We start from the raw sequence: 18,375 nt of genomic DNA, 5'->3' as shown, positions 1-18,375 counted from the left end.
ATGAACCATAATCAACCGAGCAATGTTAGACCCTCTCCACTAGTCTTTGCAATCAATAGTCTCTAAACCATGGGTGTGGCTGCTTGAGAACTAATTTTCAAAGGTAAAGAAGAGTAGCGACTAAGGTTTTTGAGGGTACCAAAGCACAAAGTAATTTATACATAAGTTTAATTATCATGGCTGACAATAATCAAGAGAGTACAATGAATATTGACAACTTTAATTTTTCACATGAAGGTGCTAATGATGATTCCCCCATGTTTGTTAATTATCTTGTTACTAGGTTGCAACAAGCTAAGGGCAACCCTGCTTTGCAAGCCAAAGTTACTCAACAACTTTGTGTCTATGGGATTTTCCTTCCTCTCCAAGAGGAGAGAGAGCTTAGGAAGCCTCTTGATGATGAGACTCCCTAAAGAAGACTCTCCTCCATAAGAGAGGAGGAATCCTAAGAAGGAGAAAGAAGTAAATCACTAAGTTCCTCTTAAGATGTGGCTCCACGAAGACGGCGGTCTAAACGATCGCCAACACTTCCCAAGAGGAAAAGATCAACCTATAGTCCTTCTCCTTTCACTCCCAAAGGGAAGAGAGGAAACAAAGGAAGAAAAAGGCAAGAAAGAGGTCACCCTCTTCTCCATTCGCCGAGCAAAAACAACAATTTTGTGCGGGATTACCTGAAGAAATGGCCGAGTATGTCAACTCTTAATGGCCTGGTCCTATCACCGAAGTAATCTACCACACTATGGTTTCTTTATGCATCAATTTCCAACAAGGGGTTAAAAGGAATGCCAAGCCCATGGAAAACAAAGACAAAAATGAATCAAGAGGGAAGAACAATGCCCAAAACTCTTCCCAAGGCAATTCCAATAATAATAACAACAACAACAACAATTGGTCCAAGGAGAAGGGAGTTTACAAAGGTAAAAATAAACTCTCTCTTGAAGAGCTAGAAGCTTTTCATAAGGACCACAAATGCTTTAAGTGTGGGGAGCAAGGACATGGCTATCATTCTTGCCCCAAAAGAAATGCCTGCAATGAGACTCCTAGAGCTTCCACGATAGAAGCTCCAAAAGAGGATGCTCATTACAAAGGATCACCTTTGTCCTTTGCTGGGAGTCCATTTATTTTGTAAACGGGCCAGCAAAGACTCAAGTACTTCATGACACAAACCAATCTTTCCGACAAACAAATGAGATGGGCAAATTTTATTTTCATATTGCTCACATTGCTTGTAAGCAATGTGAGCATAATCGAGTGGCCGATGTACTTTCACGATGGTAAGCATTGCTGGTAAGCATAATCAAGTGGCCGATGTACTTTCACGATGACCAAGAGTCAATGCGGTGTCTATAGCAACTCACAATGATCTATCCTCTATGATAGATGAGTATGCTACCGACCCTGACTTTAAAGACATAATGTCGGCCCTTGCAATGGGGAAGAAAGAAGAACCATTCACCTTGCAGGATGGTTATCTTCTCCACGGTAATAGGCTATGTGTTACCCACTCCCTTCGTGAGAAGTCGTGTATGAATCCCATGCTCCTCCCTATGCGGGACATAGAGACATTCAACCTACTCTTCGAGAAGTAGAGACGTACTTATATTGGCCTACAATGAAAGTAGACATACAAGAGTATGTTTCAAAATGTGTGGTATGCCAAAAGACGAAGTATCATAGAGGAAAGCAACCTAGATTACTCCAGCCAAGCCCCAAATGGATTAGTCATCTATCTTGGAATGATGTCGTAGGGTAAAAAGGGATCCTCTACCCACTAAGAAACATAGACTAATTACTAAGGCTTTATCTCCTCTACCTCATAGTCGAGGACGACTATGATTTCAAGAGAGAGGTAATGTCATAAAATTTAATATCTAACTAACCCAAATGATTTTCTCATATGAAACTGATCATTTAATATGGGAGAAAAAACGGGAACAAGAGCTAGAATATAGACATGTGCTTATGGATCTATCTCAATACGGGGCCAAAGTCAATGGGTTCAGATGGGAGATTGCCTGTCAAAGAGCAATGCTAGCTAATGGAGCTTGAAAGACCTTAGGGTTAGCTTCATTAAAGACCTCCAAAGGTTAGTGTTAAAAGTCCTTAGACCTAGGACCTTAGGTTAAGCTAGGTTTATGTTTAGGTGTTAATAATTAAGGTGCTTGACATGCTTGATAGCTAAGGTCCTTAACCAAGACGGCCATGTGCTTGAGGTGTCCAAGTCCAACTCAAAGTTGATCCCTACAAGGAGGGGGGCAAGCCTACAAGCTAGGGGCATGAGAGAGAGAGAACCCATGCTCATACTAAGCATGTACATGTTGACTAAGGTGCTTGAGAAGCTTCCCAGGATTGGAGGGTATGGTGCTTGAGGGGCTTGAGTCAAAGAGGTGCCTGGAAAGAAGGGGGTGAGCTCCAAAGCTAGGGATGTCTTTGACTTAGTCTCTCACTCGCAATGGGCACAAGTTCACATGTCAGGTTCTCCCTATGCTTAGCCCCATGGGGTGCTTGAATCCTAATGGCTTTAGACAATGGTCCAAAACTCTCTTTGAAAAGATAGTGAAAACAGTCCCATATCTCGTAGTACACTGGACAATGGCATATCTGATGCAGCTTTGTCTCTTGCTCCATATGACATAGCTAACATGCCGCTATCCTAGTATCTCATAACTTTAGACAATGGTCCAAAACTCTCTTTGAAAAGATAGTGAAAACAGTCCCATATCTCGTAGTACACTGGACAATGGCATATCTGATGCAGCTTTGTCTCTTGCTCCATATGACATAGCTAACATGCCACTATCCTAGTATCTCATAACTTTAGACAATGGTCCAAAACTCTCTTTGAAAAGATAGTGAAAACAGTCCCATATCTCGTAGTACACTGGACAATGGCATATCTGATGCAGCTTTGTCTCTTGCTCCATATGACATAGCTCACATGCCACTATCCTAAGCAAAAATGTGCAGGGTATCCAAGTGACGATGCATTCCCTGTGGGGAGTCAGAAATCAACACAATATCATCGCCATTTAGCAACAATGGAATCCATGTCCCTGTCAGTTATGCTCCTCTATCATCCTCCCTTCTATGTAATCTGAACCTCACCCACATACATACCGAAAAGAGTAGGGGAGAGCGGGCAACCTTGTTTCACCCCCCCAAGTGGAGTGAACCGACTCAGATTTCCCCTCGGGAGTGAGGACATGGCCCACTACTATGTGTGAGTGGTATCCTACTCAAGTGTCCTTCTGAAATCACAATGAGAAGTAACCAAATAGTAAGACGAGGAATCGTAAGAGGATTTATGATCGATGGTATTGCCGATGAAAGTTGAGGTTTCTGTCTTCAAAAATGCTGAGAGGGCTGTTCAATCAGGCTAGGTCGAGGAAGCTGCCAGTCTGCACAGAGCAAGCCCTAACGTACCGCTGCATATACGAGCCTACGATTGCTACTAGTAAGGAGATCCGATCTGCTCTGTGTGTGTGTGTGTGTGTGTGTGTGTGTGAGAGAGAGAGAGAGAGAGAGAGAGAGAGAGAAAACATGCAGGCCATGGTGCTAGTAGGGCTTCTTGGTAAGAGCTTAAACACCTTTGAACTCTTTAATGCAGATGCTAATTGCAACCATTGGCATCAGTCGACAGCAGCAAGCGCTCTTTGCACACCGCCCGCCATATGTCTCCACAATGTCTTCCACTCATGTTCCAACGTAGATCACTCTACTCGGAAAAGTAACTATTTTGTGGATCCATCTAGTGTTCTCACACTTGGGAAAGCAGGCAAGACATATTCAAGCTCCAGCAATGTCAAAGAATCAAGAAGTGAAAGTGAAGGGGAAACCAACCCAAAGGATGCGAGTACACAGCCTGATAATCATGAAGAGATGGTCGGTTCCGGAGCGGACGTAGAGGTGCCACCATTGGTAAGGGAATTGCGACAAGCCCAACAAGATATGATGGTGAATATGAAGAGATGTTCATATGTGCTGTTTGCAGTGGGTGCAGTCCACCTAGTGTGGGGGGGTGGGATGTTTTTGGCTTTGAAACCGCCCCTCGACCATGCTGTCATGATAGAGGTGTGCATGTCATCAGTAGTCTTTTGTGGTTTGGCATATCAGCTGAAGCAGGCTGGTAAGCCTATTCAATTCTTTGCTAACGTTCAGGAATATGGGCGCATGGGTACCATTTTCCTTTCTCAACAAATCACAAGAATGGCAGGTGCCTTTTTCCATCGTGGCCGGGGGATTGCCTTTGTCACGTCACTCACAATAGGTGCTCATTTGCTCTCATGCATAATCTTCCTTTTGTAGTCCTACACTCAAGGCTGCCTTTTTTCTTCATTGCAGTGGTGTGTGCATTTGCAATGATACAATGTTAATGTAAATACGGCCAAACTGTGTCTTATGGCTTGTCAAAATCAAAGGTTTAAAATGCATTCTAACAGGTCAGCACATCTTAGAGGTGAGCTTTTTCCTTGCCTGATGAATCTTGTGCTGATGGACGAGTCTAAAACTGATTGTGGTCTCGTCGACCAGATAGGAAACATGTAGAAGCAGGTTGGTGTTGTCAATTTCAAAGGTGACAACCGCCAGGAATGTATCATCATTATACTTGCCTTTCAGGTTAAGTGTCAAATTACAACTATGAATGAAGTGCGAAATGCTTGTCCCTAGAAATTGAAGGTCGCAGTCTCCTTTTTGTAATTCTGCAAGGCAGCCATATGGACCGAGATGAGTTGGTCTCTTCTTGGCATACGCAAACTCTGTTTTGGCTGTGCTCTGCATTCTTATGCCTAGTGGCAATGTGACACTGTTTTGTAAGAAAAAAATGTAGTTATACTGTGAACATTAGTTTTCATTGTCATCAGTCCACCAATGTCGTACAATCTCCCTACCAAACAACAACTTTGTTTGAGGATCCATTTGTCTACTATTTCACCCTCTAACCATGTGAAAACTGCCCCGTGTCTCAATTATCGTCTGAATACAGTGATGGTAAAAATAGTGTTGCGGAATCTGCAGGAGGGATGGGGGCGTCGACATCCATCCATCTCTGTAGCTCTATCCTAGAGAGTGCCATTTACCAAGGTAGAAACTCACTTCACAAAATTATTTGCAAATCCTCGGTCTTCAGCTTTCGTCTTTTGTTATGGTTGTAGAGTGGTGGTTTCTTTGTAATATTTGTACCTTGTCGATGTTGTCTCCATAGTGCTGCATCATAGAGATTCCCTCAACTAAGGCTACAAATCCTTACCTAGTGTGTCGATGGGGGTTGCATTGTTGCAATTTTGCTATATTCAAAGATTTGTGTATTATTTAAGTTATGGTTCATGACAACCATCAAAGTCTTATGCCGAGATTGCAAGGCACTTGCCATTTTTTTTCGAGGTGTATGAGCCCAATTTTTTGCTGCCGATACTTGTAGCCTTTCAAGCCATCGCCAAAGACCCAAGATGTTAGCATTTTGAGACCAATCAAAGGTGCTGCAACTGTTTGGCCCTTGCACAAAGCCTACCTCCAAATTGTGTAAGGAACTTCATGAAAATAATTGCAAAAATTGGAGGTGGAGGGCGGTTCTAGCCTTGAGTAAAATGGGGAAGTACCACCACCAAATCAACATTCACAACCACTAAAGAGTATTACCTTGAGCATGATGAACTCTTTACTTAGTACTAATAGAAAGATAACAAAGAAGTCTCAAAGCTCCGACAAATAATGGTGATAAGGTAATACTCGGGGAGCTAGACTAGGCCGTCGTTGCAGAGTCGGCTGTTGGGAGGAAGCCTTTTGAAATGTATGAGCACCTTGAGATATTGCCTGGCTTGTTGGAGAAGCACATTATGCATATTCAAAGGTTGTTGGGAGGGGTCAATTGGTGGCATGTTTTGGGAGTTATATTCACAACTTTTTGAAACGCTATTCGAATGAGTAGGGTCTGCTTGCTTGAACAAGAAGGCATTCCTTTTGAAACACAGTGGCCTAAGCCTCTTTGAATAGAGTTTAGGGACAGCTTTATGAAGTCCTTTGCATGGTCTTGTGAGGCCTCAAAATCAGCAATGGCTTGCCTTGACTGAAAGTGGTTGGATTACCACTCAAACTAGTTGCCTCGGCACACACAAAGTCCTCGAGGAAGTGTTTGTCCATTGGTTTCGGATTCGAAAGTCAAAGGAAAATCAAAATGCATCAATAAGGACAACAACAAATGCAAGCTTGATGAGGATACTCGTGACAGTCTTTCCACTAAAGAGATTGGCATGGCATGCCCACGTGGCACCAGCTACAATGGCCTCGATGCCATATTTCTAACCAAGGGATAGGTGCTGCAACATGCTTCAGTCAGAGAGAGGCTTGTGAGCGGCAGAGATGGGCAAAAGGAGCTCCCTAGACATTATTTGGACCTGTATGTCGGAGTTCAAGTTATCGGTGTTTGAACCTGTCAATCGGAGTTCAAGGCACATACATCTAGCAAGGAGCCAACGCAACATATACAAAACACTATGGATTTGTGTGCAATTCGTTATTGTTGGCCGGATTATGGACAGGATGTGTTCCAAAGTTCATTGTCTTGGAAATCTTGGATGTGATGTCGTCACAATTCACAAATGGGGATTCTTGGAGATAGTGTGCTCTACAATTCAACTTTCTATAAGGCGGTCGGTGCTTAAGGTGGCATTTTATTCAAGGACTAGTTGGTGCTTAAGATGGCATTTTATATAAGGACTAGTTGGTGGTATCCACAATATTCTAAGGCCTTCTGCTGGGTGTCCATGGTCACTTCATCGACTTGATCTTCCTACATATGTCCACTATGAGCTACAAAGAGGGTGTTCGAGTGAATGCCATATGTGATCCTAGTTATTAATTTGTCTTTTAGGTATTTATTTGTAGTATATAAGCACACCCAAGCCCCCATTGTATAATTATAATTAATTCATTACCTAGTTGGTTGGTTCAACAAGCTCTCTCTCTCTCTCTCTCTCTCTCTCTCTCTCTCTCTCTCTCTCTCTCTCTCTCTCGTGCATTCTCTTCTTAGTTCTATACGTCTGTATTGTCGACGTTGACAAGTGAGAATCAAGAAACACCAAAACAAACGTCAAAGTAATGCTCGATAGAAAGGTATGATCAAGCACTAATTAAGACAATGGAAACACATGGTCCATCTCAACAAACATAGATGAAAAACACCTTCATAATCCTTACTCTATGTTTTTAGGTGAAACAACAACAACAGGAAAGGACCAAACAAGTTAACCTAAAAGCAATTATACCATTGCAGGGCAAAGAAGCAATGGCACAACCTCCAAACATACTCAACTTGAAGATCAAACTTGCACAACTTAAGGGCGAGTTTCAAAAGGAAGACTTTGAAGCCGATTTAGCTCAATTTGAGATCAAATGGGAAGCCAGGGGCTAAACATATTATAATGTGAGGACGAGGTGAGGACAATGTGCAGAAAGGGCAATTTCCACCACATTAGAAGGAAAGGCACAATATTGCTTCTAGGCATTGCTAGGAGGGAACACCAACTAAAATATAGAAAAGCATGAAACAATAGGAAGTTTTTTGCTCATCTTGTTCTCTTTATGTAATTTTCCCTTATCTTGCTCATCAAATGGAGGTGGAATGAACTGATGGAAGATTGAAACCTTTTTTCCTTTTCAAGGCATCACACCCCCTTCACTCTCATGTACTTGGATGTGCTATTTCAACACTCTCTCAAAAACCATTTTTGAGAAGGAAAATTCTACATAATTTTGAGTTGTTTTCGACTAAAAATCTTGATATTTGACCCGACCTCAAATCCTTCTTGCAAAAGTTTGAGACAGTCATTTTTTTATTTGAACGGGTTTTTTATAAAGAAAACCTACCTATTTCTGAGTGTAGGCACTTTGTGTGTGTGTGTGTGTGTGTGTGTGTGTGTGTGTGTGTGTGTGTGTGTAGAGTTGTTTTACTTAAATAATGCAACATAAATGAACATTTCAGTTCAAAAGACAGCTAGCTGGCCTTAGACAAGTGACAATGGTTAGTACAAAAATAACTCACTTTTAGAACTATTTTTGTAAATTGCTATAAGAATGAGTGTAGAAGTACAATGCATGTTCCATGAAATGACAAGGGCCTGGTATGTCAAGGACAGACATTTGCTGTACAAGAAAAAAAAAATCCAAGAAAGGATAGAGTTCTCATCTACATCCATCCAAACAAGACAACAAGCATGTTAGCCTTGGATGTGCTTTACAGGTGTCAACGGACTATATCAGTTGTTATCCATGTCCAACTTACAACTTTTTTAACTTAAAACAAATGTTCAAAGTGAATATGTAATCTAGTTCTGTAAAGTACAAGGTGTGTGTTTTTAAAGTTCTTTTTAATGCTTGTAAAAAGGTCATTATCCTTTTGAATCATTGCATTAGTTATATGTAAGGTTTTTATATAGCCCTATTTTTATTAAACCTTAAATAGATATTAACATACATATTATTTTAATTGGAAGGCTACCACCCCTTTCGATCCAAGTGTCCTAATACCATTTATAAGGCCAAAGTTATTTTGTACCTATATCTCAACCATATAACACCATAAACGTTTTGCAAGGTTGTCCTGCTATTTCTTAATGTAGCAGAAGCAATTTAAACAACACTTCTAGATCAACCAAGTGTACACGTCATCCCACTTACCGCCTCTATTCAAAAGGCCATCACGCAGACCATAATAGCCTATACTTGATCATTAGATATGTCCCTAAGACGAACCATATATGTCTTTTGTTTGGTCTAGGTATCAAGCTCGGCTAAGCATATCAAGCCAAAATAAATCACCCATACTAGATTGAAGAAGAGGTAAAAAAAATAGAGATTGTATCAACAAGCGTACACCCGCGGCCTAATTTTGAAAAAAACCCATAAAAACCTATAGTATGATCGGAACACTAGTGAGTAGTACAATAACCCAAAGGCGGAAACATCATTACATTAGCAGCGCATCCCGGTATCACATGCAACAAAAGCCACCTATAGCAAGAAAATGACACAGATAGTACGCCAATTCCCACACTCTAGAAAACCCAAAGCACATGCGACTAGCACCTTTTGGGTAGGGAGTATCCAAAGATGCCTATACAATAGTTTAAGCTTGCAAACAACAAGAGTCTAACCACCGACTCTTCCCTTACCAACTTAGGTAACATGTTTTTTTAAACCAAGCCAAATTCTATGTCGTAACCAATCATCATACCTAACCAATATATGTCAAAAAACGGGTTGTTACAGAGTTTTAAGATAGTAATTCTGCAGGAGCCTCGAAGCCAACCATAGGGTTTTTTTAACCCAACTAAATGTTCAAGCCTAATGTCTGGTGTACAACACAGTATAAAGAAGTTGTTTAATACAGTAAAAAGCCAGAGAGAACAAAAATAACGCGAGTTGAATGGGCTAGTCTATTGTACGTACCCAATAAAACCCCATACCAAACAATCTCAACCATAATTGCATAGCTAAAAGATAGGTTCCTGTAAACCAAGGTATATTAACATCCACCATATAAAACCAGATAGTGCAGCATAAAAAAAACAGAGCCCAACTCAATCACATCGCCACCCAAGTGAGAGCAAGTCCTATGCTTGAATAAAAAATGAGAAGTTTTCGGTAAGCCACCGACCGGAGAAGTATCCCCATGTTCCACCAATTACACAGCTATACAACAGTGAGTCCAACAGAGGAAGCCCTCAAAAAAACTCCCTTTCACATACACACACAATACGCAAAGGACAAGGCTAATTGAGGGGCATAGAGCATCCTCAGCTTGTTTAAATAGTGGAGCACCTCGATGGATGCACTCAGTAGCACTAGCAAGGAGAATCCCTTCCACGTTCGTTCATCAACACGTCAAAATCCCGAGCTATTATGATACAGGTGGCAATCTCCATGGTAACCTCAGTGGGAGAGAGAAGAAGCCCTACACTCAGCCGATGCACATGTATAGCAAAGAGAGAGCTTCTTGAGAGCGAGTTAGGGAGTGGGACGTGAAGAGTGCACACACACCAGTAAGTAATAATGTGTCACAGAAATGAGCCAGGCTCCCCATTTGGGGAAACATTTTTATTCGTAGATTTTACCAGGGGAGGCCAAGCGCCCAGTGAAGGGCCCCATCATATGGGGATTTAGAGTTGAAGCTCTTCTAGTGAAGGGGTTTATCCCACCAAGATTAAGTGGATGCCCTTTAAGGGGAGAATTTAAGTTGTAGTCAGAAGGGGTCCTAGATTGCTATGCATACAGAGTAATTGCCCATTCTAGGGGGGGGGGGGGGGGGGGGGGTGGAAAAAAATCCCCGATTCTGTCAGGGAGTGAGACTTAGTTTGTAAGCTGATCTTGGTCCGGTGTAGAGCTACAATTGTATTAGTAATTTAAAAAGTGTGTGTGTGTGCGTGCGTGTGTACCCGCCCTGTCCCATGCACCATACACAATGGGTTGGCAGTAGGCCCATTGTGCATGGGCCTAGTGCCTAATTAAAGAGATGAGATTAGAGCGTCTGAATTGCAAGCCATGTAAGTCATTCTAGGAAATAGTTTTGATGATTGTAGCAATTAGATCATTCCTCCTAAATGCATTAAGACAAAATTTGTGTATAAGGATCCTAATGTCTTCCCACGCTAAAAAGCAGCTAGAGGATGAATACAAGATCAAGCAAAGGAGGTTATGCATGTATTAAGAGCTGCTTTATGAGGTTGGTTACTTTTCTTTTTTATGAACTCAAAGGAAGAGATATTCAAAAGATTTCTTTTCCAGGTGAAACGGTAATCATAGCCGCCATTACAGGGGTTATGTAGCATAATTGTAAAGTTAAGGAATTGAGCAAAGGTGGAAAAGAAACCAGAGGATGTAGTGAAATCTTTACCATAAGTTGGCTCAATTTTAAGGCAGTTTGGGCAAATGAGGTTAATCTCCTCTGAAAAAGATCTATTGTTGAGGCTTAGAATGTCATCCATGTATCTGTAATACGCTTAAATAGGGAAAGTTTGTGACAATTATCCTTATCTTTCAAGGTTTTGAGAAACCATTTGTATTCAAAGAAAGCTAAATATAAATTACACATTAGGGGTGAGCATGAAAAACGCATAAGTATGCCAAGGTTTTGGTTAAAACATTGGCCTCCGAACATGATAGAGCAGTTGTCAAGAATCCAAGTAATGCAATATACCAATTTTTTCCTCATTAAAGTGGTAGTTGTGAGATGAGTGGGGTTTCTTAATCCATCTTGATTTATTAGTGAGGGAGATGTTAAAAAATCCTTTTTCCTTAGAGTGCTTAAATGATATCTCGATCATCTTTATTAGAATATACTTCAGCCTCGATTCCCCGTTCAAGGGTATATTTTGATAGCAATGAGTGATATCTGTAGTAAAGAGATGAATTATTTGCCTACGTAAGTTGAGTCACTTCAGTGAAGTTTTTTACTAGCCAAAAGGGGTTATAATCTATCTTGAGGAAGTTTGAACAAATTTTTTCCTTAGTTGCACACACAGATTCAAACTTAGAAAGTATAAGGTCATGGCAGAGGGTGATATCTTTAGTAATGTTGATGAATATTCCATTTGAGGAAAATATCCATTTGAATTTATGTTTATGATGTTTATATGTGGGAAATAGCACATGGAGCTTGATTGTCTTAAGAGAATATCCAATATTATTAGGTGCTTAGTGATCCTATCAGTAATCATACTAGGGGTATAAGCAATGTGAATTCCCTAACAGATATTCAAAAATGTGTTGCTTTCCAAGCCAAGTTTTTGCACATTAGACTAGGACAATTGGCGCTTTTATCAAGCTCTACGACAAACCAATTATGTGTGAGTTTTTGAAATTGAAGTCCAAGGTGTGGTGTGATCCAAGTACTGTTAGTGGACAGCCATTTGTACGGTAGAAAAGAGATTTTCTAAACAAAACATTGTTGAACTAATTTAGTTAAGTCCAGTAGGACTGTCTTCTCCAGTCGGAGAGAACTGACAAGTTCGGTTAATCAGCTAAGTAAAGTTGATAGGGCAAGATATGGGTTTTTTAGAAAACTAGGGATGTGATTCAGTCTTTTAGCAAGGATTTTCCGGACCGTGGTGTTATCAATTATATTAAGGTCACAAGTGTAGACATGTTTGCCCAAATCATCAAAATCTTTACAAAACGTGTTATATTTATCACAAGCGCATTCTGGGATAGTGTTGTGACATAGAAAATCATTACTGTAGACAAGATTCTTGATAGGTTGTTGATACCTCCAATCAATAAGGACATTATCAAGCATCTTATGGTTGCCAGAAAGTAAGTCAAAGCACTCACAGAATATTGTTTTTGGGGGAAACCAATCCAAAAGCTCATTTTGGAAAAGACAATGGAAATAGATATACTCCAAAGTAGCGGTCTTCTTAGTGAGATGCATCCTTCCACATGGGCCAAAAGCAACCTGCACATTATAGATGATCATAAGTCAAGGAGGCGCTGTATGGGAGTATTTCTACCTCTTCCTCTAGTGAAGCTACGAGATTTTCCCCTATTAAAGATGAAGGAAGTACTAGGGGTCAAAAAAGATGTGAAAGAGTTATTGGGGGTGGTTAAAGAGTTAGGTCTTTTTAGTGAGGGAGAATCATCATCCTCAATGCAGGGCGGCTTGAGTAAACTAGTGATGATCTTGACACCTTTATAGTTGGCATAAGTAGTTAGATAAGTCCCTAGTTTATCAGATTTGAGCTCTTTAAGGATATCCAGCATTACCACCAGATGTTTGGCATGTCCCCCTAGCCAAGAGCAGATGAGGGATAAATGTAAGTCCACCGGTTTCTCAGGGAAGAGTTGATCAAGGTGGTTGAGGATATACCAGATAGCATGGTCAAACCACATGATGTTGGACTCAGAAGAGGCTTTGGGGTCAAGAAATTTGCAGGCACATTTTAAATACGGCTGGAAAACATTCCAGATGGATTCAATGTAAAAATCACGATTGCTTTTAGCAAACTCCATGTTGCCTTTTGTACGAATGTATAATCCTGCACTAGAGGAGCACTTAGAATGGTTAACAAGTTAAAGTTGAAGGGGGCTTTAATGAGTTCTCCTTTGTCTAAAAATTGTCCTCCTTTCAAGATTCTGAGTCTGCATTCTACAACTATGGATGCTGGTAGATTAGCCAAATAAACCCAAGTTTCGCTAAGGGTTGGTGCCAAAAAGGCATTGTTGGGGAGAACCCAGAGATGATGGTCCACACCAAAGGACTCAACTTCAATTTGTCTAATTGGTAAAAAAGGAAAAAATTTAGAAACTTTGGGCACCATTTCTAAAAGGTTAGCGTCGCTGAGGGAGTAGAGATTATTTTGAAATTCCTTGATGGCTTCTAGAGTAGCACTATCCCTGCAAAAGATGCCGCCCGTTTGAGGGATAGCTGGATTCAGCTCCTAATGAAGAGAACTGAGCTAGCTCTTGTTGGTATTGTAATGGAAGTATGGGTAGTTGGGCAATGTATTGGGCAATCCTAGCAACCCCATCTTTCGTGTCTTTGTCTAGAGTAGTCAAGACTTTGACCCAATCATTAAAAGAAATCATGTGCAAGCTAGAAGAATTTTTATCCGTAGCTAAGGCCAATTCATAAATAGGTTGAGAAGCATCCAAGCTGCTTATACATCTGAGGACAAAGGAGGTTGAGAGAGGTTCAGAAGTTGACTTCAGGCCTTGTGAGAGAGCAAGGGTCTGTGGAATTGGAGCTGATCTCTTTCAGATAGCTAATTCGAGTGTTAGAATTTATAGCTACTGGTAAGTCGTCCATTCAGTCAGAGAAACTGGGATAGAAGGTGAAAACTGGATTGAAATAGTTAACTAAACTAAAATAGTATATTGGAATGAGAAATAGATTGGATGACTGAAAAAGTGTTTACAGTTTCACATTCAGATTCATAGTTCATGAATAACCAGTACAAGGTATATCAGATTGAAGCTCAATTGACTACAGTAGTTATGATTACAAAGTGGAGTTACAGTCGAAGAAATTGTAGCTCAGGCACTCCTTAGGAAGCTAAACCAAGAGAATTAAGGAGTAAGAAGTCAAAAGACAAGCAGCAGAATACAAGAGAATTGGGGAATTAGGTACAAATTCTAAAAATTTAGAACAGTCTGGTTCTCCTACTGCATCATCTTCTTGGTGACTCTAACCAGCTGGAACAAACTTCGGAGAGCCGTCGCTTGTGCCCCTATTGTCATTTGAGTTTGTGGTCCCTTACTCCTGGAAGCTTGATCTTCAATCATAGCTTGTACCCTTTGGTCCAGAACTCCTCTGGCAATCTGCATTTGCAGTAGGACTTCTTTCCGTTGATTTCTCACCTCTCTCATACACTCGTATGTGGGCCTATTCCCAAGCAGGAGCTCTAATTCAATGGCTAAGGAGTGACAGTCTGCAGTAGACTGCCGCTGCCAGTGTGCATTAACCCACTTATCATCAGAGGTTAGTACCTATTTAGGTACTCTCTCTAGCAACTGAATTTGGCTAGGATGCTCAGGCGATTGGCACACTTCCTGATCATGAAAGGCGGCTGATTTCCAATGCTAGACCATTTCTCTGGCACCTACATATAGTCTCTAAAAACATTCCAAATCAGAAAGAAGAACATCATCCTCCAAATGCATCCTGGTTATTGGAGCTTGCTGATGTCTTAGCCTTTTGTTCAGTGTGATGAACTGTAGTGAATGTTGCTCATCACCTTCCAGAGTTTCAGTCACAACTTTAGCTTTCCCTTTCACATCTGCACAGTACTGTGACTGGAGTATTGGGGAGTCTTCAGTGTTGCTTGTTTGCTGATTTTCAGTCCCTTGATCTCGCGACTACTGACCCTTATACTAGTCTGGCTGGTCCGTGTTGGGTTGACTGCCCCTTGTGGCAGCTGATCCACCATCACCAGATCTTGGAGGTGGAGATGGAGGAAAGTCATTATCATCATTGTTCCTATCTGCTGGTTCATCCTCCTCCTCTTCATCCTTCTCTTTTGCTTTCTTAGAATCCTCATCAAGGTTACTCTGCTTCTCAATATAGTCCATAATGGCTTGATTTGCCAAAGCACTGTTATACTCAGAAAGTTTATCGTGCAAATCACTTTGCATGGTTTCCATGAGCGCCCTCAAATCATCCATATTGAAGACTGCGTTGCCGTCTGGATTCAAAAGATTAGCCAAATTATTATATTATGTATCTTTCTATTAAAGAGGCTTTCAATGCAGTGTGGCTGGTTAGTAATGAGTTGAATTCAACTCTCTTCATCCTTAGCATAGTTTCAAATCTGTCAGCAACTCTCTCAGCCTCTGTCTTTTCTTCTCTCAATTGCCTCATCTCAAGCTCAATCTTTGTCAGCTTACTTTCCGGTGTCTGAATTGTCCTGGCTGAATGATTTTCAAGAACACTATGTCTCAAGGACTGTGCCCCTATATCTTCTTGTTGCTCACTATTCCTCAGTTCAAGTTGTAACTTGGTCACTTCATCAGTGGACACTGAGGCATCCATCATTTGTCCCAAGGCATGGACAATCGTATTCCATGATGACTGGATTAACATTGAGCAACCATCATTGACCGTTGCTAGATCAAAGGCAACTGGCTCATAAACTGTAAACAGGAGCCATATATGGTAGTGTAGTATAATCAGGCTTGTGCAGGATTAATCATCCTTTGAGAGGATGAGTCTGCAGATGTTGTAATCTATCCTTCTTGGTTAAGGCCAAAGCCATATCATTGAAAGGGATACTAGAATTACCGAGTGGGCTAGCAGGCATTGAACCTTTTCCCTTATCATTGTGGGTTGCCACCTGTTGAGCACTGGTCCTCTCACGCTGGTCTTTTCCAGCATTGGTGGTTGATGAACTCTGCTCAGTTTGTTGGCTAGTCCCAACAATAGTCTTTGCTGGAGGTTGGTTTGTCTGGCCAGCTGAAGTCTGGTCTGCTGGAGAATTTTCAGTAGACACAATTTTGACCTGACTTTCTAGCTGCTTTAAGAGAGCACTGCTCTTAGCCAATGTAGTTTTTGGTCTCTTAGAGCTGCCAGCTTCCTCCGGCGTGACCTTTCTCTTTTGACCAGTAAGAGCCAACTAAGTACCTGGGGTTTCTTCATCAGAGGATAAGTCAACATTGCTAGTTGTTGGGATGGGTTTCTGACTCCACGCCATCCGTACTTGATGATGAGCATCTGGGGAAGTTGCCTAGTAGAGAAACTGCCAAACATACCAGGCTTTAAAAACAGTCTAAGACTTTAGCTTGGTGGTCTACTGAAGCACATCATGAGACAGAATCTGACATAGGTTGATTGAAGCCTTGGCATCCAATGTCTTTGCCAGTAACATAGCAAACAACTTTTTTGAAACATATTCAAACTCACAGCTTCAGCCACAACTCGGTAAGCAATGGGAATGTCCAGACCTGCTATACTGGAACTCCTTGCGCACTAGCCTTATGTTTTTTCTTGGTTGCATCATCTTCCTTCAGGGCTGCACTTATCTGCTTCGCAGTTGCTACAGCTAGCTTCGGCTCATTTGGCATCTTGAAAGCATAAGCAATGTTGTCCAGAGTTGCTGACACTTCCATTCCATACACCATAGCACTGCCTTCATCAGCATTGAAGGAAGCAAGAACCTGCCTAATGATGGTTGTGCCGAACTCTATTCTTGTGGCTTGCACCACCACATGCAAATCCCACAGTCGTAGCAACACTTCTGCTTGCTCAGTGAACACATACCTATATATCTGACTATGGGGAATGAGTGGTAGGGAGGCTTTGACAGAGGTGTTAAGTGCTTGGGTCTCTTCTATAGGGTCCTGCATCTTATCCAATATTTTCTTTGGCCCCTACAAGGTGAAGACGATGCCTCTGTGGAAGAAGAAGAAGACTTACCCGAATATTCAAATCCGTATCCAGGTGTGTTGGGTAGAGACAAACAGCAATCAACTGTTGCTTCTGATGAAGAATTCTGTGGTTGTAGGGACGAAGCTTCGGAGCTTGGCGATGGCGAATGTGTGATAGCAGGCAATCGTCGTGCAGGGGATTTATGAGGAAAAATGCTTGCTCGCCTTACTGTTATACGCGTTTGCGCCATAAAAGCTCCACTACTTACCGTTCCTAGAGTCCTGTGCACTGCAAATGATGTGGCATACATGCATTGTCTAATACTCTCCATGTTCCTTGAAATGATTACTATTGATGGTCCAACTGGGCCTTTTTTCCATAAAAACTGATACTGGTTCTAACACTTTACAGATTTTGCTATTGACACAGTTTTGTCATACTGGGACTTTTCTGACCCTTGAGCTACCTCTTTGACTGGATCTGGTACTGGCTGTACATGAAACAGACTTAGAATAACTGATTTTGAATTTTCCTGGTTTTCAGCTCCGAGAATACCAGTATCCTCATCCCTAGAAGTCTCTTTGTCATTGGAATAGTATAGCTTGATTTTGGCCCCATTATAAACGCCTGGCAACAGTAATCCAGAGAAATCTTTCAATATTATTATGCCATTGGAAAACACCCAATCAACTTCATATGGAGCAGCCCAAGCTATCTTTAAGTTCGGTTTCTTAGGACCCAGTTTTAAAGGATACAACAGAACCAAATCTCTTTTTTGAAACTCCCTGACTTTGAGGGAGAAAATCAGCACCACAATGGTTTTTACCAGGCTTATGAAAAATACAAAATTCAAATTCCATGAGGAGCATGATCCATCTTATCGGTCTGCCTTGAATGGCTTTGTTGATAAAAAATAATAACGCCTGATGATCCACATAAAAATGAAATAGCTTGCCCAATAAATAATGTCTGAATTTGGTAGCGCTGAAAACCGTTCTTAAGGCTTCTCTTTCAGTAGTGGTATACCCTTGTTCAGCCTGACTGAATCTTCAACTGGCAAAATATACTAGATAATCAGTTCTGCCTTCTGGTTGAGCCAATATTTCTCACATCGCCAGTCCTGAAGCATCTACATGTACATGAAAAATGACATCCCAATTCTGTTGTTGAAGTACTGGCTTACTGATAATAGCATTTTTTAGACTCTGAAAACTTTCCTCACATTCAGCAATCCAACTGAACTTGCTGGTCTTCTTCGTGAGTTCATACAAAGGTAATTCCTGGGAAGCAAACTTGTGCACAAATATTCTATAAAAATTGATATATCCCAAGAAAGAACTTAACTCTGATGCATTGCGAGGAGCCTTGGCCTGTTGGACACACTAAATCTTGTCATTGGCCATTTCTATACCATTCCTGGACACTACATTTCCCAGCAGTTGTCCTTTCCAGACCAAGAAAACATATTTGAATGTTTTCAAACAGATCCGCTTTTTCTAATAGTGCTGAAAAACCATTTCCAG

At 41.2% G+C, this 18,375-nt stretch overlaps 1 protein-coding gene across 1 annotated transcript; it reads left to right on the top strand.

The window, feature by feature from the left end:
• Positions 1–3,260: 3,260 nt before the first annotated feature.
• LOC147429014 (uncharacterized) lies at positions 3,261–4,438 on the top strand. Its single transcript, XM_086495181.1, has 2 exons — positions 3,261–3,454; positions 3,608–4,438. Exons 1-2 carry the CDS (start codon positions 3,352–3,354, stop codon positions 4,303–4,305), a joined length of 801 nt encoding a protein of 266 aa, XP_086351307.1. The 5' UTR covers positions 3,261–3,351; the 3' UTR covers positions 4,306–4,438.
• The last annotated feature ends 13,937 nt before the right edge of the window (positions 4,439–18,375 follow it).

This window comes from Adiantum capillus-veneris, chromosome 22 (genome assembly GCF_014529385.1).
Source record: "Adiantum capillus-veneris isolate H3 chromosome 22, ASM1452938v2, whole genome shotgun sequence".
In the NCBI taxonomy this organism is placed as follows: domain Eukaryota; kingdom Viridiplantae; phylum Streptophyta; class Polypodiopsida; order Polypodiales; family Pteridaceae; genus Adiantum; species Adiantum capillus-veneris.
Note: the sequence above shows the minus strand (reverse complement) of the source record. Positions and strands in the feature narration are given on the sequence as shown.

What these genes read in the sequence shown, in the direction of transcription:
- LOC147429014 (XM_086495181.1), top strand. Translation starts at nt 3,352, where the DNA reads ATGCTGAGAGGGCTGTTCAATCAGGCTAGGTCGAGGAAGCTGCCAGTC. An exon ending in CGAGCCTACGATTGCTACTA is followed by an intron (nt 3,455 to 3,607) that starts GTAAGGAGATCC and finishes TCTTTAATGCAG; the next exon opens with ATGCTAATTGCAACCATTGG.